The sequence below is a fragment of the Halichoerus grypus genome, chromosome 12 (genome assembly GCF_964656455.1).
Source record: "Halichoerus grypus chromosome 12, mHalGry1.hap1.1, whole genome shotgun sequence".
NCBI classification, from domain to species: domain Eukaryota; kingdom Metazoa; phylum Chordata; class Mammalia; order Carnivora; family Phocidae; genus Halichoerus; species Halichoerus grypus.
The window spans coordinates 49,761,969-49,784,482 of NC_135723.1; the positions used below are offsets into that span (position 1 = coordinate 49,761,969).

Sequence of the window (22,514 nt, forward strand, 5' to 3'; positions counted from 1 at the left end):
TTTAAAAATAATCTCTTTACTAAACTCTTTTTAATTATGTTATTTCAATGAGCTATATCCTTCCTGCTGGACCCCTCACCAATATATTGGTGGCATTTCTCTGAGATAAAGAAAGAGATTCAACCCACACGGAGATAGGTGAGGGTATTGTGAAGAAGTCAAAGAAGAGTTGCCATGGTTGGGGGAGCAATGGAGTGGTAGCAATGTTGGCAGCATCCAGGAATGAGAAGAGGAAAACTAGATCTCCCTGCTAGTACCTCTTTAATAAGTCTCTGGCTTTTTAAAATGGAAAGCTGAGCAGCAATGTATTGGTTGGGTTGGAAGGTCATTTTCCAGATTGATTTTTGGAATACCTCTGGGTGTGTACAAAAGGTTAATGTGGAATACAAAAGCTAAAGAATCAATGGAGCCTTCTTGGTGTGGTGGGGTTTGGAGAGGTAAGGAGAGGTTAGAAGAGGGAGCAGAAAATTAAACGAACACTATTTTGATCAGCTGCAGTGTTCTGTTTAACACATATTTAGCATTTGCTATCACATAATTTACTCAACATGAACCTTTAGGCTTCACATAAGTATCTGAACATTTCTTCATATAAAAGGAACCTTTTTTTGGTAGAAGGTACTAGGAAACAACCAAGCCTTTATTGGCTTAGTTTACTGCCTGGAACATAGCAGGTATTAAAAAACTGTTAGATTTACTAATACTAGCTGATATGTATTGAGCACTTACATTGTGCCAGGCACTGTGCAAAAAGTGCTTAACATAATAACTCAATTTATGGTTGGGGAATCTGAGGATACAAGATGTATTTCCACAGTAGACAATAGTGTTAATGGACTGACTGAGGTGAAGACTGTATCATTTAAAAGATTTTCATAATCCCTACTGGTGAAAAAAGAGAAGCTTATTAAAATTCAAGATTGAAAGACAAAAATTATCTCTCTTGATTTGCATGCACATATTCATAGTTATTAGTATTTTGCAAATCCCCGTAGAATAAATTTGACCTGACAGGAGTCACATTTATAGGCCATGTACTTGACCTATTTTCTAAGAGTAGCAGAGATTTCATTCTCTCCTTTTATTCTTTCACTTATTTTCTTCCTTTCATTTTCCCCCACTTCATTCTCCCTTTTAAATCTTTCACATTCATTAATTTATTTCTCCGCTTATTCCTTCATTCAAACAAGGCCAGGTGCTTAATTTTAAAATCTCATTCAAAATGGTGCCACGTCATTCACCAGGGTCAAGAACCGAGAGGTGCTGTCATATTTCTCCCTGCCAGCGTGGATCTCCGGCGAGCCCCGCCCTCTTCTCCTCACCTGCTCCTCAGGAAACGACCGCGAGGCCACTGTCACACGCTCTGCCCTCGAGCTAGGTTCCCTACGGCCTCCGCCCCCTCCCCCTCGCCCCCGGGCCGCCCCGCCCCTCCCGGCTGCCTGCTGGCGGAGCGCATTTATTTGCATATTTCCACCTTTGTTCCCTGCCGGCGGCCAATCAGCGCGCGGGGCGAGGCGGGGGGGCTGGGCGGGGCTCGGGCTCCGGCTCCAGCTGCGGCGGCCGCAGGTTCCAGAGCGGGTTCGAGCCGCGGCGGGCGCGCAGCGCACTGCAGCCCCAGCCCAGGGCCCCCCACCCCGGCCTCGGCCAGGCCCCACAGGCAAGGACAAAGAGGCTGTCCCGGAGGCTCCGCCCGAGCCACGGTTACCTGCGGTTGCGGGCACCACAGGCGCCAAGATGGTTTGCGGGGGCTTCGCGTGTTCCAAGAACTGCCTGTGTGCGCTGAACCTGCTCTACACAGTGAGTACCCTGAGCCCGTGCCTCCCCTCCCGGGGGCTTTGCACCTGCTCCGTTGCTCCTCGGTTTTCCTGCCTGACCAGCGACTCTGACTTCATTCCGCACCCCCTTCCCGTCTTCCCACGCTCTGCGCGCCCCTGGCCTCCCCATCAGTGCCCGCCCGAGACCAGGAGCCGGCGCTTGTCGCAGTCTCTTCCTTTCCCTCATTGTGAAGCCGTCGTCTTTCTGGCTCACTGGCCGCGTCTCTGCCACATTGCTCTACCCCGCCCCCTCACCCACCGCCTTGTTTTTCAGTCATTTGACCAGACCTTCCCACTTTCCCATCGCTATCCCTTCTGATACTCCCTCCTGGCTTCCAAACCCATCTGGGGCGGGTTTGGAGGCGGGAGAGCCGCCTCAGGTTTGAGGACAGTTTTGCAAAAATAGCGTGGTCTGAAACTGACAAGGCAGCATATGGATAGTGTGCATCTTGGTTAGCTCTACGTGCTCTTGTGATTTGAATTGAGGTCACCGAGTAGGTTCACAGGATATCCGCAGCTTCCGAAGTTTGTTTCGTGCTTACATAAAGGGTTCTCTTTTCTTTTCTTTTTTTTTCTTGTCAGTTTGCTCATACTGGATGCTTTTTCCATGTGGTCTCCCGTCTTATTAATATCCTAACTCCATTTTAAGCGAAATCTTCCAGTAAATAAGCAAGCCTCCACCCAAGTCATTTCTTTGCTAAGAAGCGTGGGCCTTTTGGTTTTAAGGTGCAGTCTATCTCTATGATTTTTGAGGCGCAATTCTGGGCGAACAGGAGAATGGGGGAGCAGGCTGAGGTTTATCAATTGCCTACCACAACCCAGGATTTCGTTTCTCGTTCTGACAGCCATCCGAGGCAAGGGCCATTGTCTACATTTTATACGTAAGATAACAAACCAAAAAGGGTTTTTAATAAGTTTACATAGCTGGTAGTTGGTGAGTGAGGAATAGGACCTAGACTGTGGGATCCAGATCTTTCCCCAGGCTTCTCTCCCAGGTGGAAGAAACTTCTGTCATCATCCCTCCATCCTCGTCTTGCTCCCTTCTATAAATACACCTGGCGGTTTGCAGCACCCACCCTGAAAGCAAACCCCCCTCCCCTGCATTAGCAGAGAGCTAGGCCATCTGTGCAAGCTTAGGTTACATCCTTGGAATGGAGAGGATGCCTTGTGGTCACCAACAGGAGAGCGAGGCTGGATCGTTTTACCATTACTGTTCCTTTGTATTTGAACATGCTTGCAAAGCTTTGAAGGCGAGACAGTGGAATAAAGTATGCTTTTCTGGCTAGTTAGTAGGAATCTAATCAACTTGGTCACTGATAGTAGACATGGGGGGAGGGGAATTGTAAAACACCTGGTGATTCAGCTCCTTGTAATCGGAGAGCTGTGTCAAGTTTCCGAGCAAAATCTACCTTTGTCTTATCTGAAGCATGTTGATCATATTGATTGTTTATTAAATGCTGACCAATTCTCCAGGTATTTTCTTTTATTAGCATGAATGGCCTACTTAGAACTTCAAATTCACCATTTTGTGTCCTGACTTTTGCCCCCCCCCCCCATGATTTAGTCATCTGTTCACCCGACATTTAGCCTTATAATGTCTGCTTACAGTAGAAGGTCTACTTTGCATGCTTACTTGACTGAGAGGTCTATATAAATTAATGTGCAATATAGATATAATACAGTTAATTTATATAGATTAATGTGCAATATATATTAAAAGGCAAGTTATTTTTAAGTCTAGTTGTTTTCAAGATATGTCACTTATAGTTGTATTTACTATGTATCAGGAAAGCGAGGAGAAAGGTGATTCTAAAGGAACATTTTAAGACTTTTATAGCTAATCCAACTTATTGACCTTCAAAGTGTATTCTATTGATTTTAATAGCTATGCAGTAAACCTTAATTAATTAGAAATTCACAAGGTTATAAAATGGTTAGCATCCTTTTAAATCCTAGACATTTTAGATAAAAAGGATATTTCTTAAGATGAATTAATGTCTACTTCTTATATATTGTGAACAAGCTTAAATAAGGTCAGCAGTTTAAATTGGAGGTGAATGAAAGGTAAAAGTTGGACTGTCTTAAATAGATGATGAAAATGACCCACTACTCTTACTTAGATTCTGTATCTTCCCTCGTCTCTCCCTCAACAATTTAAGATGAGAAATGTGAAGTAGTTGGGGGCAGGGTTGAAGTTGAAGACTTGGGAGACATTTCTTTCTAAGGTACAAATAGGTGGACCTTTTATAGGTTCCAATCCCACCAGGGTAACTACCTCTAAAATATGCACAGAGTTGCAGGATTGAGTCTGAGGTCATTTCTAAAAGTGTTAGTAAAGTCAGGATTGCATATGGGAGTAGCAGGTAAGGCCACGGCCGGCAGGACTCCTACGAGCCAGACTGTCGACATGCTCAGGTGGCCTGTGGATGAGCCTCAGATGAGAGCAGAATTCATGATCGGGCCAGAAAGCCTGTCACTAAAATAGCATGGAAGGAACATCCCCCAAACTTGTCATGGACTTCTGGCATTAGCCAAAGGTGCAGTTGATTCTTGTTATTTATGGTTTGGTCATTTTAATCAATAGAATCCCTAGTACTGAATAAGTTAGTGTAGTGAATATAGACTATTTATAGATATGGTAGGAAGAGGAGAAGCAGAATTCTCTTCCTTGTACCTTCATGGTGTTGTAAGAAAGAGACTGGCTTCAGAACTTCAGTATATTTCAAGAAACTGAACGTTTCTTTACTCAATAAATATTTATTTATGACAGGCACTGTTCTCAGTTTGGGAAGACATCAGTGAACCAAACTGGGCTTTAAAATCAATATGGCTTTATGAAGCCTCTTTTTTTTTTTTTTAATTTACTGTCTTTTCTCCATATGACCTCAGGAGCTTTATTTAGTCAATAAACATTTGCCTAATGTGTATACTCTGCTGAGAACTGTGGGAAGTAATAAACACATACAAAGGCAAATACCTGCCTACTCTGGGAAAACAGGATCTAGTTGGGATTCATGGAATGGGAAAATTAAATGTTATATAAGGGAATGACTGACTTTAGGTGCCTTAAAATTTAGGACGAGGAGACATCTTTGTGGGTTAGAGAAGTTGGGGGAGTGAAGAAGGTACAATGAAATTGGGGAAAATGTAGAAATAGCGTGTATCTTTTTCATACTCCTTAGGATATAAATGCAAATGAAAATTACTTTGGGGAAACGGTCTATTTTATGTTTAATAGTTTTTTTTAGAATACTTTTGATTGAAAATGTTTTGACAAATAGTCACAAAAAACTTTTTAAAATTGTATGTATGATTTCTGGGGAATTTTAAGAATATGAAATAAAGGTTATTCTAAAATATGTTAACATTTAGAAGATGTATAATTTATGTCCTTGTGCTTCCTAAGCAGAGAAGAAGAGACTTTTAGGAGTTGCCCTGCTGATTTTTAATATATGTATTAAGTATTACATATATAATACATATTCCTTTATATGAATAGTTTTAATTGAGAATGTAAAGAACATAAATAACTGTGCTCTTAAAATGAGAAGGGTCATTTCAGAAGTTTGTTTCTTTTTCCATATTCATTCTCCTGAATTCTTTCCAAGTTTGTTTTATTGATTTTTTTTTGCAGTTTTTTTTCCTATACCTTTGCTTGCTTTGGGAAAAATCCCCATACAGCATCAAAAATTATACTGATTTACATCCATTTCCAGACCCTGATTTATAATAATTTACATTTTAATATCTCTGAAACTGGATTGTCTTAAAACAGATAAAACATACCATATGTAAAGGTAAAAAAAATTATCTCTGCAGTCTATAGGGAGAGAAAGAATTGGGTTCAGGAAGAAAACTTAAGTTTGAATATCAACTCTACAACTTGCTTGGAATTTAACCTTGGGCAAACAGCTTACTTTATTCAAGCTTCAGTTTTTCCATTTATAAACTGGTGATGATATATTTCATTCTTCCCTCATGAGTTTTTAGGATAAAATGGAAAAATGTGGATAAATGCTTTGGATGCACTACAGAAAGAAAAAAATTAAGTTGTTACAGCTTCAAGAGGAAAAAGTTTATTTTAAATTTCTGAATTACAAACCTGCTTGTGATAATGAAGATTTTAAAGCTATTGGGATTTCTAGCCCTTAACGCTAGCTGGTGTTGACTCAAGCAGGCCCTATGGAGGCAGGAGTTCATACCCTTAAAGTCGTAATATTAATCTTTTATTGTAAGAAAAAAATGACTGAGGTACAGTAAGTAAAAATATGGAATGATTTACCTGTACATTTTTTTGAGTCCCATTCTGGTTATTAGAGTGCTGGAAAAGTATAATTTTGTTCAGTCTTAACTCCAAAATAAATGAGAAACACTAGTACTCCAGCCAAAGAAAGATCTCCTCATTGCTGTTACTTCCAAATGATTGCACTGATGTCATTTTTCAAAATTCCGATCATCAGTTTTCAAATTATTCTTGTTTAATATTTTCATGTGTGGTTAGGTTTATGTTCTTTCTCTCTGTGTTCTCGTTCAAACTACTGAATGAATTTAAAATATCTAAGTGGTTCCTGGTTATTTTCTTGCATTTTGATTTAAAAATGATTCACTGTTTATAGAACCTGAGATTTTCATGTGATGCTGTTGTGCTGATATTTATAGTCTGCCGTTTTTCCAAGTTTGTTTGTAAAATTTCCCAACTTTTGATTTAAAGACGGTAACAAAAATGTGCTATTTATGCCATTTCTCACTTGAAGTGAGGTTATTGACTTTTCATAAAGTTTAGCGATGTAAGAGGTATTACAAAGAAAGAAACAATTCATTTTGGGAAAAATTGTATTTCAGCCCATATTCAAAGTGTGAGATTTGAATATTTCAGTGGCTTGATTTACATACAGTTTTAAGTGGTTTTAAAATGGGCCATTATCACTTCAAATACATTTGAAGGACTGGTAAAGGCAGGTTAGGTTTAGATCCTCTTTGTTCATGTCACATTTCATCTGAATTTATACTCCACATTATTTTACCACTGTAAAACGAGTGATCCAAACCCATTTGTGATAATAGATGAAAACTCTTAGAGAATCAACCCAAATTCTTTAGCATGCTCTTCAAGATCTTTCACCATCTGCCCATCCCATCTGCAGCCCTTGACATCTTTTAGCCACAGAGAATTCCCCACACAAAATGCCCTTTGTTGCCCTTCTGTTTTTGCTGATCCTCTGCCCTCAACCTAGAATATTTGCTCTGTCTTAGTAAAGTTACTCAAATAAAGCCTCTTATTTCTTAAGTCAGAAGGCATTGCTTCCTTACATTTTTACGCGGGAATCTTACCATTTGAGTTCCACTCCAGACTAATTCAGTCAGATCTGGGGAGAAAGGGAAGACATGTGATTACTTTTTTCCTACCTAGTTCTAAATTCCAGTGAGGGCTGAGAGTCGGTATTGTAAGATTTTGTTTTACTTTGTCTTTGCTGTTGACCATCCTGACTCTCCATATCATAGATAGCTTTGTGTTTGCTCTTTACGCCAGCTAGACCATTAACCATTTTGTTGTTGTTGTTGTTGGCAGAGATCATAGCTTTCTCTTTGTTAGATCCTTCAGTGTGTAGCATTTTCTTTAAAACAAAACAAAACAAAAAAAAACCCCCACAAAAACCAGAAGCTATACTCTCTAAATACTCCTTGAGTTAAATTTACAGAATTGGTTATTCCCTTTTCACCAGGGGCAAAACATACCTAATGAAAACTTCATAAACATGATAAAATGATTATAATATTGAATCATAAAAAATGATTAAATACTAGGGGTGCCTGGGTGGCTCAGTCAGTTGAGCATCTGGCTTTTTTTTTTTTTTTAAGATTTTATTTATTTATTTGACAGAGAGAGACACAGCGAGAGAGGGAACACAAGCAAGGGGAGTGGGAGAAGCAGGCTTCCTGCTGAGCAGGGAGCCCGATGTGGGGCTCGATCCCAGGACCCTGGGATCATGACCTGAGCCAAAGGCAGACGCTTAATTCCTGAGCCACCCAGGCGCCCTGAGCATCTGACTTTTTATTTCGGTTCAGGTCGTAATCTCAGGGTCGTGAGATCAGGCGCTGTGTTGGGCTCTGTGCTCAGTATGGAGTCTGCTTGAGATTCTCTCTCTCCTCTCCCTCTGCTTCTCCCCCTGCCCTCATGCTCACTCTCTCTCTAAACAAATAAATAAAATCTTTAAAAAAAAAAAGATAATTTATTCAAAGTTAAATCTAGAAGGCAGCCAAATATTTTAAAACATTAAAGTTAGCATTGGGTTAAAAAATAGTAAGTAGGCATTACTTTTATATATCCCTGGTAGAATCTAATATGTTTCTTGAAATACTCTTTTATCCTCTGTTGTTGGCCAACCTTTCATACACTTCCCAGGTTTTCCTATAACGTTTCCCATGGACAAATCTACTTCCTATAAAATTGTACTCTAAATCATAGTTGGCTAGGGTTTTTTACCTTATTAGTCTAATACATTATTTTTAGTCTTATATAAGATGAACCCAGATAATGTTTTCTTTTATTCATTCCAATAATAAATATTAATTGAACATCAAGAGCAGTAAACAAAACAAACCAAAATGTGCTGCTTTCATGGGTTTTACGTTTATGGGATGAAGTAGATGGTAAGCAAATAAGTAAGTAAATTATACATCATATGAAAAGGTAAGAAAGTGCTGTGGAGAAAAATGGAGCAAGAAGAATGAAGAGTGGTGAGGCCACAGGTGGATAGGGGAGGATAAGTACATATTTAATATATGGCCAGGATTGCCCTGCTTGGGAAGACAACACTGGACAAAGATTTGAAGGCAATGAAAGACAAATATCTGGGAAAAGTGTTTCAGATAGATGGAACTTTGAAAAGATAGAGGAAGGAGAGTATGCCTTTTATGCAAAGGACAGAGATGAGTCCATTATGACTGGGACAGAGTGAGCAGGGGGTGGAGTGGTGTAGGATGTGAGTCAGAGAAAGTGTGAGATGCAGATGATGAAGGGCCTTGAGACCACTGGAAGGATGAGAGCTTTTATACAGAGTGAAAGGGGTAGCCATTGGTGGCCTTGGGCCTGATTTTTCATTTAAAAGATTGTCTGGCTACTGAATTGAGAATGGATTATAGACAGCCACAGTGGAAGCAGTGAAATCATATGTAAGGCTACCGCAGTAATTTAGGCAAGAGATGTGGAGAGCTTGGACCAGTGTGATATCAGTGTAAGGGAAATAGTCCAATTTGGGGTGTATTTTGAAAGTGGAGCCAGCATAATTTTCTGATGGATTGGAACAGGACATGAGAAAAAAAGAGGAGCCATGGATTACTCATGTTGTATGGCCTAACCAACTGGCAGGATGGATCTTAGGAATGGAGAGACTGTGGGTGGAAAAGGCTTTGGGAGGAAGAAAAGGGGTTCGATATTAGATGTGATGCCAATCAGATACCCAAATGTAGATGTCACATAGCAGTTAGGCTGACAACAATGGAGTTCAGGGGAGAGTAGTAGCTGGAAGTTTAAATCCTGGGAGCCATCAACATAGAGAATGGGATTTAGGGTTGATGCTGGATGAGATCCACAAGTTAGTGAGAATAGATAGAGAAGTGCACTTCACTCTGTGGAGTGAACCAAGGGCCCTTTTACAATAAGAGCTTCAGAAGACAAATGGGAACCAGGAAAGGAGCCTGAGAAGGTCAGAGGAAAACCTGGTGGAGGTTGGTGTCCTAGAAGCCAAGTGCAAGTCATTTTAAGGAGGCAGAATTGAACATCTGTCTCAAATGCTGCTAAGTAAGATGGGGACTAAGACTTGGTTCTGGAATTGATCAATGAGGTCGTTGGAAAGAGCATTTATCCTTCTGCTTTTCATAGGACAAACTCTGTGCCCCTCAACAGTATGGACAGGGTCCTCATCACTTTTCCTCTTCTGACTGCCCAACACAGCCCTGGCATATGGTTGACATTTAGTTAATTGAATGACAGAATCAGTGCAGGGCTGTTGCACCCGTAACCCCACTTCTTGTCTCCCAGAACTGCCCCACAGCAGGCAGGAGTAGGGGGCGGTTGGCACTTGGTTGGCAGCTGTGAGTGCCACCTCGAACTGTTATTCTTGGAACATGACAAGTCAGGATCCCTTACTTTTGAATTCTTTTATATAACTTCTTCTTAGCAGATATTATGTAACATGTATATGTGTTTTGTGCCTGGTAAGTAGAAAATCTGCTTGGCACCATGGAGAACATAAGGAAGGAAAATATGTGACAATGGCATGTGAGGCTTCTTTGTGTCATTTGAAGAATGAAAATGAAACAAGGAACTGAGGTCGTGGCTTCAACACTAAATGTCTGGATATTTAGCAATATCTAGATTATTTATAGAATTTTCAAATTTCTATCCAGATGTTTGGCATCATAGAAACACATGCTTGATCATTGCTGAGTTGTTCTTCAGTTTTCCACACTGGGCAGAAGTTCAGAGGGAGAGTTTAGTGTTCAAGTGTAATTGCTCATGATGATATTGAAGCAGATACAGGGAAGATGGTCTGGGGCCTTAGCTTTCTTCATGTGTCTGTGGATGCTGGGGTACATTTTGGTGGTACAGTCCCTCTGAGTCTTACTCCTGTTTTAAATTTCTTATCCTCCACTAGTATAACTTCTCTCTCTTATTTTAGTGCTGACAAAATATTTTTGAATAATTTAATACAAAATCGAATCCAGTTTTGTCAAATGTTCTATATTCCTCTTTCATCCTCAAAGCAAATCATTTACCCTGGTAGAATTCAGATGCTAAATATATATATATTTTTATTTTATTTTATATTTTATTTAAAAATAAATATATATATAGAGAGAGAGAGAGAGAAGTAATGAGAAATATTTTAAGAATAGTTCAAGTTGGGGCACCTGGGTAGCTCAGATGGTTAGGCTTCTGCCTTCTGCTCAGGTCATGATCCCAGGGTCCTGGGATCGAGCCCCACATCGGGCTCCTTGCTTGGTGGGGAGCCTACTTCTCCCTCTCCCTCTGCTGTTCCCCCTGCTTGTGCTCTCTCACTCTGTCAAATAAATAAATAAAATCTTAAAAAAAGGAATAATTCAAGTTTCTCTTTGTATCTTGTTTTGAAATGTGGATATTTGATGAAAGAATGAAAATGGTTTTTATAGGTTATATAGAGAAAGAATAATCTGGGACATTAGGCTGAATTTCTTTCCCCCAAATATTATATTGGTTAGGGAAGAAGCATTTACCTGTCCTTAAAGCCTCATGAGCAATTTCATGAGCTCTTTGATTCAGCAGTGTATTTTGAGTACCTCTTCTGTGCCAGGCACTTAGCCGGGTGCTAGCAGTATCAGAATAACGTGTGCTTTGCTTATATGGCACTTAAAGTATAGAAGGCTCGTTGGAAGAATTTGAAGTATGGCTGGAGGTGGGGAATAGTGGCTAATGAATTACCTCCTGCAGTAATCCAGGCTCTTCGTATCCTTGGATTTGTTAGCCTGGGATTTAGACTTTATTCTCAGATTAGAAGCAACAGATCACTAGCCTGGGGATGACCAGATCTTACTGGCTTTGGAAAAAGACCAAAGACCACCATATTGGGAATAGAATCCAGCTCTAGGTAATAGAAACCCAGCTACCCCTGCTTTAAATAGTAAGCTTTATTATTTTCATGTAGGTAAATGTTCAGAAATAGGTAGTCCAGAGCAGAGGCATGATTCAAGGATCTTATCAAGGTCCCAGTCATCATTGTTTTCCTGATCTACCATTCTTGGCGTGTAACTTTCTTCCTTTCCACCAAATCTCATTGGCAACTCTAGGCATTATGATTTGTTCCATTCCCGAAGAAGGAGGATACTGTAAAATGCTTTTCCTTGGAAAGGTGTGTCTTTTGTTGAAACAGTCTTATTGAGGTATTATTTACATACCATAAGCTGCACATGTTTACAGTAGAAATTTAGTAAGTTTTGATATATATGTAAACCTCTGAGCCCCATGGCCACATTCAAGACCTTGAACATATCTATTGCCTCCTACAGTTTGCTTATCCTCCCTTGTAATCCCTCCCTCCTGCTCCACAACCCCTGCTCCCAACCTGCAAGCAACCACTGACCTGCTCTGTGGTAGAGTTTAGGCTGGAGTTAAATTTGGTAAGTCTAGAGATGGTGTTTGCAGACAGAAGATTGTGTAGGGCATTTCTCTGGATCACTGATTTACCTTCTTGTTTTGTCCTTAAAGTTTCCAGGAGGTCTTTTCAGCTAAAAGGAAGTGCTCATATTTTTAAAAGCCTACATTCAAGGTGAAGGACTTAGAGTTAGTCTAGGTAGGAAAAGTGGTTTCAATTGTGAAGGTAGACAAAGTCTCTGCGAGTTGGAAGGTATTAAAAAATTTATGATAAACACTTGGAAGATTAAACTTGTATTAACCAGAATTCTTTATGGGTTATAGATGAGCTTAGAAGAATATGTTTTTGAGAGAGCACAAACTCTTGAAAGCATACATAGAATTGGGACATCCAAATAGTTGGATTGTCAAGTATGGCTGGATCAAGGGGCTCAGAAAAGGTCAGAGCTCTCTTGCTTCTTTTATCTACTTCTCAGCTCAGCTTGACACTGCTTAGATTCTTTTTGAAAATAGAACTTGCCATGTGCCAAAATGACCACTGGCAGAATCAATTTTAATTGTTCTTATAGCTTGGTATGCCAGAGGAACCCATTTATTTTTCTTTCAATATCCTTTCATTATGGAATGGAACAACTGATTGACGCCATTGGTTTATGGACCCATCCCATGGACCAATCACTGTGGATAGGAGGATGAGCAACCATGATTGATTGATAGGCCTATGTTGTGTGTCTCTGTTGCTAGTAGTGGTCAGATGGGGCTTGTGAAACACCATGATTAAGCGGTTTACAAGAGATGAATGTGCTGGATTGTAAAGGCAACATACGTCTATTACAGAGGTCATTCCTCTTCTGGGTAGTAATTTGGTTCTTCTATTCCTCATTCTAGAATATTCTAGCAACTTCATCATTTTAAAAGCTTAGCGTAGTGGTTTAATATTTTAACAAACACCTGGGTGGCGCCTGGGTGGCTCAGTCGTTAAGCGTCTGCCTTCGGCTAGGGTCATGATCCCAGGGTCCTGGGATCGAGCCCTGCATCGGGCTCTCTGCTCAGCAGGAAGCCTGCTTTTCCCTCTTCTGCTCCCCCTGCTTGTGTTCCCTCTCTCGCTTTGTCTCTTTCTGTCAAATAAATAAATCTTTAAAAAACAAAACAAAACACTTAAGCTAAATTATAAAGATCATTATGCACAACGTATTTTTTTCTTTGTTCTGTAATGGCATTGCATGTATCCACAAATGGACAAATACATGCATGCTTATTAGTTTTGAACAATTTTATGTGCTAGAGTACTGCTGAAGATAAACACTTTTCATTCTTGCTCCCTACTCCGGGCAGTGCACTGTGCACTTTTGTGTGAATATAGGTGTATGTGACAACATTTCTGGATTGGGTGAAAGGAAAATAAAAAGCACAAAATGAATTTGGTAGTTAACAAATGGAAAAGTCATATGAGTAGAAGACTTAACGATTCTTTTGATACATGGTTATGTAGCCAGGTCTCCTAGAGAGTAAGTTAAAGAGATGCTGTGCAAACCAAGGATCTGGCTACAAAGCAAGAACTGTGTCTTATGCATGGTAACATTGTCGTTAGTATTATATCTCAGTGTTAAAAATTACTTAAATATAATGCCACAAGCTATAATACGGTTCCACAGGGAGAAAAAAAACGCACCAAGTAGAAAGTTTGCCACAGTTCTGCCTCTGTGTCATTGGCGTGTAATTTTGCTACTCTGATTTATCACCTGTAAAATGGAAGGGAATAGATGACTGGCCGGGTAGCGTTGTGCCTTGGTGTTCCGTGAATTTCTGCTGACCCGTGAGCCCTGCTTGAGCATTGCCGTGCCCCTTCCACTAGCACCTTCCTCACAACCCATCCCCGCGTGAACTGTTTGCTTCTGCGACCAACACCTCCTTTCAGGGCTTGGTTGGGCAAGTCATGCCAGTTGTAGATACTTTACTAATCCTGCTTTGGTGTGTCTTTTCCATTACAGCTCTTCTAATCTCTCTTTTTAGAAGCTCTACTTCTCTTTGTTTTAAAGAGAAAACAGGAAAGGTTGGTGCTTCCTGCTCATAAAAACATTGCTATCAACGAGTTAATAGATCCGTAATCTGTTTTCATCAGTATTTCATCTCCCAAAGGAAGGAAACTATTTGTCATAGGTCTAAATTTACTTTCTATTACAATTGGTCTCATAGGAAACTGTTGTTATTATTGAACAAAGGATTCTTGCAGTTCCTTTGTCTACCAAGTTCTAGTGACAAACTTAGGCTTTTTAATTATACAGTTAGAATTAATTTTATTGGAATCAATAATTTTTAGATCACTAGTTTGGAAGACTTCGTATAGCCCCATTCTCTTCAAAATTACAAACCAACCAGAACATATAATTACCACTACTCAGAAATAAATAGTTTCATTACTATCTTTAAAGGGCTTCTTTACAGTAAAAGTTAAAGAAACTCTGATAGGCAAATTTAATTAAAGGCCTATCATAAAACTTTGGGTGCTATTTCTAATTTTAAAAATTAATTATGAATGCTTGAGGGCTTCGTGCTGCAATGTGTTAGCAACATTAGCCACAGAGAATGTAACATTTATGTTGTTTTCAATTATTTTATTAAAAAAACCCTAATGTATTTTGGGGGTTTATCAGAAAATTGACTAGCCCAAATAAATTTATGTTTGGACAGTTTTACTGTTGTAGTTATAATTGCTGAATTTGTTTGGGATTGGACAGTTAATTCAATGTTCTCTCCCACCTTACAAATGAGAATGTGTATTTGTGGGTGTGCCAACATGCCTGTGCTTGGGAGTTGGGTGCAAGAAGGAGAGACAGGGTGGTGTCTTTTTCACACATGAGACCATCCAAGTGTGATCGATCCAGAACTTGGCTTTCTGTTGTAAACAAGTGGAGATACAACAGATCATTGGTACTGTCTTCAAGTATATACCACCTTCATTTGAAAGCCTTTCTTTCTCCTAACTGGGAGCCCATCATAGGAGAGAATGTGGACAGTCCTTGAAGATGTGCAGATGAAAATTAATGTGAAATATTTGAGAGATGAATGAGAATATCTTGATTTCTGTGGCTTTTTTTTGGGAGAATAGTAGAAACAAAGGCTAGATGAGGAAAGTTGGACCAACTGACAGAGGAAAGCAAAGCAGGAGAATTTAGACTTGGTGCCATGGTAAGAAAGGGGCTGTTAAATTTTCAAGGCTGGTTTTAATTGGGAAATATTTCATGTGCAGAGAAAATACTGTGGGAACCCAATATCTTGGGAACCCAACAGGCTGATTCCCCAGATGCCAGTGTTTTTGCCACATCTCCCTGTTTTTTAGAAGTTCGGTGTTAGACAGCGAAAGGCGCACTCCGTCCCTGTTCCCATTTTCCCCTCTCAAAAGTCGTCACTATCCTAAAATCAACATCTGTCATTTCCGTGCACGTTTATATACTTATGACAATTTGACCTATACCACAAAGACTATAAGGTGACTTTTTGTGGGGCATCTGGGTGGCTGAGTCAGTTAAGCGTCCGACTCTTGATTCCGGCTCCAGTCATGGTCTCAGATTCATGAGCTGGAGCCCTGTGTCAGGTTCTGTGCTGGGCGTGGAGCCTGCTTGAGATTCTCTCTCTCTCTTTTTTTCCCCCCCTCTCTCTCTTAAAAAACATAAATAAGGTGACTTTTTGTGTGCTTGAAAATTTATTAAGTGGTATGTCTTATCAGTATTTATATAATTTGCTTCATTTCTTTTATGTTTGAAATTTATTGATTTGATAGAAATAGATCAAACTCATTTGTATTCTGCTCTGTGAGCACATCAGGGTTTACAAATGCAACAGTCATGGTTTCTGAGGTGGTTTTCAATTTTTTATTGTGACAAGGCTGCAGCAAACTCCTGACGTATGATGTCTAGTTGGGGACGTGGGTGTTTCTTTTGGGTATTAATCTCGAAGCAGAATTGCTGGTTTAGTAAGGGGTACATATTTTTAATTTCCCTAGGTGCTTCCAGATTGTTCTGTGAAGTGGCTGCAAAAATTGACACGTTGACTTGAATGGGTTCTAGATTCTCCACATCCTTGGGTATCATCAGGCTTAATTTTTGCCGATCTGGTGCATGTGACATGCTATCCCATTGTGGTGATTTTTGTTTTCCTGATATATAACGAGATTTAACATCTTTCAGGCGTTGATTGCCTTTTGTATTCTTCTTTGGCAGATCGCTTCTTATTACCTTTGGCTGCTTTACTGTGTGCTTTTTGTCCTTTTAAATTGATTAGTAGGTATTCTTTGATATATATGTGCTGGAAATATCTTCTAGTTCTAGGTTTATCCTACATTTGTCTGATGATTTTTATTGTGTAGAATTTTTAAATTTTAATGTGGTGTATAGTGTGATAGGTAAGAACACTGAATCTGCAGCCATACAGCCTGGGTTCATATCCCAGTTCTATCCCTTCCTTGCTGTGTAATCTTGGGCAAGTTACTTAACATCTCTGTGCCTGACTTTTTCCACATCTGGAAAATGGAGGCAGTAGTACTACCTACCTCTAAGGGTTATTGTAAAGATGAAACTAGCTAGTGAGTGTAAAGCACTTTTAGAGTACTTCCCTGCACACAGTAAACACTACGTTGGTATGGTCCTTGATTTTGGGGGGTTTTGTTAAAGAAGTTTTTTTTTTTTTTAAAGATTTTATTTATTTATCTGAGAGAGAGAATGGGAGACAGGGAGCATGAGAGAGGAAGGGTCAGAGGGAGAAGCAGACCCCCCGCTGAGCAGGGAGCCCGATGTGGGACTCGATCCCGGGACTCCAGGATCATGACCTGAGCCGAAGGCAGTTGCTTAACCAACTGAGCCACCCAGGCGCCCTAAAGAAGTTTTTCTGTAACTACAAAGTCAAAACATCTTTCTCTATTTTTTTCCTAAAAGTTTAAGTTTTGCTTTTATATTTAGGGTTTAAATCTATGCTGTGAGGTAGGGACTACTACTACTCTTTTTCAGAATGCGAAGGTATTGTCACAGGGCTGTTAATTATAGCTGCCTCTCTCCTTACTGATTTGGAATTCCATCTTCCTCCAAGCCTACTACACTTTTGGTTTATTTAGATGTGTGTCAACTACTTGGTTTTAATTATGGAGCCATTACAACAAGTTGTGATATTTGTTTGGATTTTTAACTTATTAAATTTTTTAGTTTTATTTGTATGTTTAATTTTACTAATAAAAAAAAAGTAAAATCTGTCTGAAAGATGTGGAGTCAGGCCCAGGTTTTGCAGAGCATGGTGAAAGCAGCAGCAAAGAGAGAGTCTGGAACGGTCATTTGAAGGCGCTGACAAAGGTTGATTGGCTGCTAAGAGCATTTCTTAGGCATGGTGCTGGTGAGAGTGCAGCTTGGCCGAGAAAGAGTGAAGCAGACACGGCCTTTCTGTTTAATCTTAAAAATGTTCTAGACCTTTGGCGACAGGGGACACTTATTCTTCCGTGGAAATTAATGAGTCATTGTATCAAGTTCCACCCTAAGAAAACTTATTGAGACTTTAACTGGAGATATGTTGAATTTGTAGGCTAAATTGGAGGTGAATTGATGTATAGTGTTCCCACCCCTGGACATGTTATATCTCTTCATTTAATGCAGTTTTCTTATGTTCTTCAATTAATTTCACAATTTTCTCCATGAAGGTCTTATAATACTTTTCTTAGGTTTACTTATATGTACCTGATATTTGTGGGGCCTATTACAAATCGCATCCTAAAGAAATACATTAAAAACTTCTGGGGGGGTGCATCAGAATGCTGTTGACATTTGTATATTGTTCCTATTTATAGCAACTTTTCTCAATCCTACCAGTTTTAAAATATTTGCAGTCTCTTGTTTTATTTCTCATGTGGATACTCCTATTAATATGAATAATGACAACTGTGTTTCCTCTGCATTTTTGTTCAGTGTTCACTCTTAACTCAGTTGTCTCAGATCTCCACTACAATGCTGAATAGAAGAGGTGATAGCACCCTGGTCTTATTCCTGAATTTTGAAGGAAATGTTTCTCAGGTTTTATCATTGAATATGATTTTTGCTTTGGGTTTTTGATAGCTATTCTTAATCAGTTAAGGACATTTTGGGGGAATTTAGCCTTATTCTTTTTCTTAAAAAATAATTTTGCTGAAGGCCTGTCATTCTTTCCTTTTTAAAGGAAGCTTTATTTATCCTTCCTATAATATGTTTCTCTTCTTTCTACTTTCTTTGGCTTTGCTCTGTTGCTCTTTTTCAAGTCTCTATTTTTAAATATGGTTTTGTTTTGTCCATATTGTTTTTATTCTTTTATCTTTTTAGTCAGTTTAAACATAATAATTTTAGTCTCATTTGGTTAGTTCTATTACCTCAACTTCTTGGGGGCTCTAATTCTTCTTTGCTGTGTCTGTCTTATCTCTCTAGTGGTAGATTTTTTTTTTTTTCCTTATGTGTTTTATGATTTTTGATTGACAGCAAAGTTTTTACTTTTTTCTTTGGGAATAGTGTGAGGGCTAGGATTAGCAGATGTCCCTCCTGAATCATTTTGGATTTGCTTCTGTGAGTTTTCCTTCCCTAAATCCCATCACTGCCAGTGATCAGCTTTTATCTGAATTGCTTGGCTGATTTATCAGAATCAGCTTCCTGCATGCCTGGGTAGTGACATTTAGACTCCAGACATTTAGACTCTAGGCTTAGAGTTTCTCTTTCTTGCAAAAAGGTTTTTGAAGGGACTCAAAAATCTTTGCTATCTGCCTGGGTGTGGTGGTGTAGTTTTTCTATAATGCCTTACATTGAAAATACAGCTTTCTAGAAATGCTTGTCAATGGTCTTAGTTCTCCTTCCCAGTCCTGCCTGGTTTGAAACCCAAGTCCCTCCTCCTTAGGGACTGCTCTGATCTAGGAACTCCTTCCTACCCTTCCCATCCAGAACTCCTGCCCCACCCCCACCAGTTGTATGCTTACACTTTTGACTTTGCATTTTCCCTTCTTTTCTGGCCTGTAGGACCTTCCCATTGTTTCTTGGTGCTCAGGTATATATTTAAATAAAATATTACAATCTTTTATAATATTTTAAAGTATTCGGAGCAGGAAAGATTCTATAGTAGCCAAGTTGCCAGTGACCCCAGAACCCTCTAAGGTAGCTGAATAATATCCCTCTGTCCCCAAAGGTGCACGTCCTAATCTTTGGATATGGATCGTTAATGTGTAGCAAAAGGAACTTGGCAATGTGATTAAATTAAGCATTTTGAGATGGGACGATTATTCTGGATTATCTGGGAAAACCCTATGTAATCACAAAGGTCCTTATGAGGGGGATGCAGGAGGGCTATACTCAAAAGAAAGAGATATGCTTAGGGAAACAGGTTGTAGACTAAGAGATCTGAATATGCCACACTGGCTTTGAAGATGGAGGAAGTGGTTACAGGCAATGGAATGCAAGCGTCTTCTAGAAGGTGGAAAAGGCTGAGAAAGGGATTTGCCCCCAGAGCTTCCAGAAGGAATGCAGCCTTATTGACATTGTGATTTAGCTTAGTAAGGCCCATGTTGGACTTCTGACCTCCAGAATTGCAGCAGAATAAATTTGTGTTGTTTTAAGCCACTAAACTGGTGGTAATTTGTTAAAGTGACAAGAGGAAACTGATAAACTCTCTTCAGTGTTTTTAAAGGAGGTGCACTCTGTATTAGCGATAGGGATAGACTGACACCTATGTGAGAGACACAGCAGAGTGAACTTGGTGAAAAATACTTTTGACAGAGAGGTCTATTGACGGGAGTAGCCTCTTTTTTCCCCTACTTAGAACAAAAAAATCAGAGCAGAGTTACTTGTGAATGTTCTAGATAATGTTTTCAATAATAGCATAATGCCTGGTCTGAGACCTGGAAGTTCTTTTTGCTGTGATATAGTATTCCTCTCTTTTAGTTGTAGATGTTATTTTTCAAAAGGGAAAAGATTCTCATTATTAATGACCCTGTAAGTTGGTAACTGAGAGAGCAAAAAGATAGTTATCACATTTTACTGAGATGTTGCTGCTATAAATAAAGGATTTGGTCTTCTAGGAGGTTGCTGACAAGGATACCTGAATACTTCACTCCAGCCGCACGGTAGGATTCCATTAGTGGTAAAATATCAGGCAGCTTTCTGTAATAGTTAGAGGTTCCTGACTTGTCCAGTGCCCATTGTGTGAATTGTTTTGTATTAGTTTCCTAGGGTTTCTTGGACGAATTACCACAGACATGGTGGCTTAAATACACTAGAAATTTATTCCCCCAGTTTAGGAGACCAGAAGTCCAAAATGAAGGTATCATCAGGGTTGCACTCTCTCTGAGACCCCCGGGGGAGAATCTGTTCCTTGCCTCTTCTGTGTTCGGGTGACTGAGGGCATTCCTTGACTTGGAGCCACACCACCCTCTGCCTCTGTCATTACGTGGTCATCTCCTCTCTGAGTGTCTCCTTCTGCCTCCCTCTTATGAGGATACTTGTGATGACATTTAAGGTCTACCTGATAACCCAGGATAAGCTCCTCCTTTTAAGATTTTTAATTCAGTCATATCTTTTGCCATATAAAATAATATTTATAAAATACTTTATAAATATTTTATTATATATTTATTATAAATAATAGAATATTTATATCCTTTTCTTTTGTTGTTTAAGGTAAGATTCACAGTATGGACATTTTTTTCAGCCCATTACCTGCTCCTTTACTATTTCTTTGCAGTCTTTGGCCTATTCTGTTTATCTGGATTTTTTGGGTTATTGTTCTGTCCTCTGACCCATCTTGTAAAAATATCTGGTAAAGCAATTATTTGTCCCATTTTAACTTTTTAGTCTCTGCTACCCTGACTTCTAGAGCAAGGGTCAGCAAACTATGGCTCATGGGTCACATCAATTCCAGTGCCTATTATTGTATGGCCTGGCTTTATAAGTGATTAAAAAAATCATAGAAAGAATAATCTTTTGGTGCACATGAAAATTACATGAATATAAATTTCAGTATCTGTAAATGAAGTGTTATTGGAACACAGCTCTGCTCATTCGTCCACTGCTGCTTTTGTGTTACAGTGGAAGAGTCTAATAGTTGTGCCAGAGACCGTGCGATCCGCAAGGCCAGATGATAAATATCTGGCCTTATGCAGAGAAAGTTTGCCGGCCTTTGTTCTAGTAGGGATATCTTGTCTCTGGCTTTTAGTGTATAGTGGGCAGTAGTCATTTGTTGTTGGCTATTTGACATGTAAGAATTTTGTTAATAGGGCGCCTGGGTGGCTCAGTTGGTTAAGCGACTGCTTTCGGCTCAGGTCATGATCCTGGAGTCCCGGGATCGAGTCCCGCATCGGGCTCCCTGCTCAGCAGGGAGTCTGCTTCTCCCTCTGACCCTCCTCCCTCTCATGCTCTCTGTCTCTCATTCTCTCTCTCTCAAATAAATAAATAAAATCTTTAAAAAAAAAAAAAAAAAAGAATTTTGTTAATATAGTAAGGATTTGGTAGGATTCCCAAAAGGATTCTTTGAAACTATAGGGTTAGAAGAATTGTAACTATCATATTATTCATGCTTCTGATCTTTTTGGCTCCAAGACTCAGATAAAGAAATAGAGAGTGACAATCCTGCTCCCAAATTTAATTGAATTAGGAAATAGGCATCAAACCCAGGAACTGAAGTTGGCAAGTGTCCTGGTTAATTTTATCTGTCAATTTGGCCAGACCATGTGCCCAAATGCTTGGTTGAATGCTAGTGTAGCTATTGATTTGAAGGCATTTTTTAGACTTAACATTTACACTCAATTGACTTTAAGTAAAGCAGATTACTCCCATTGTGGTATGCCTCATCCAATCCGTTGAAAACCTTGAGAACAAAGACTGAGGTTTCTTTTTTCAAAAAAGATTTTATTTATTTGAGAGAGAGTGCACAGGTGCGCGCGCAAGCAAGCGCAGGAGTAGGGGGGAGGGGGGAGGGGCAGAGGGAGAGAGAGAAGCAGACTCCCCGCTGAGCAGGGAACCCAATGCCCGATGCAGGACTCCATCCCAGGACCCTGGGATCATGACCTGAACTGAAGGCAGATGCTTAACCCACTGAGCCACCCAGGCGCCCCAAGACTGAGGTTTCTTAAGGAAGAAAGAATTTTGCCTCAAGACTGTGTCAGAGAAAACCTGCCTGAATTATCAAGCTGCTGTCCTCCTCCAAATTTTGGACATGCTGGCCCCATAATTGCATGAGCCAATTCCTTAAAATAAATCTCTCTTTCTAAATATATATCCTGTTAGCTCTCTTTCTCTGGAGAACCCTGACTGATAGCGTGAGTTACTCTGATGTGTTGCAAACGCAGAGCACCTTCAGCGTTTGGTCCCACGACGCAGTGAGGATGCTGAGCAGAGCCGAGGCGAAGGCCTGTCCCTGCATCCTCTCACCTTCTTCTTTCACCCCTCATGGAAGGAAACATGCTATATTTGGATGCCACAGAGTCCAAAGTAAGCTCGCTGGTGACGGAGCAGAGGACTTTTTCTCAATCCAAGATAGCTGGAAGACATGAGACAATAGTGAGTGAGCAGATAAAAACAAGACAG

The 22,514-nt window shown here is 39.8% G+C and overlaps 1 protein-coding gene across 1 annotated transcript in view; it reads left to right on the forward strand.

Moving 5' to 3' along the window:
• Positions 1 to 1,549: 1,549 nt before the first annotated feature.
• TSPAN13 (tetraspanin 13) overlaps positions 1,550 to 22,514 on the forward strand; it is a 31,902-nt gene continuing 10,937 nt past the window's right edge. The window contains exon 1 of the mRNA XM_078059337.1: positions 1,550 to 1,797. Coding sequence (XP_077915463.1) covers positions 1,735 to 1,797 — 63 coding nt within the window. The 5' untranslated portion in view covers positions 1,550 to 1,734. The remainder of the gene's footprint in view (positions 1,798 to 22,514) is intronic.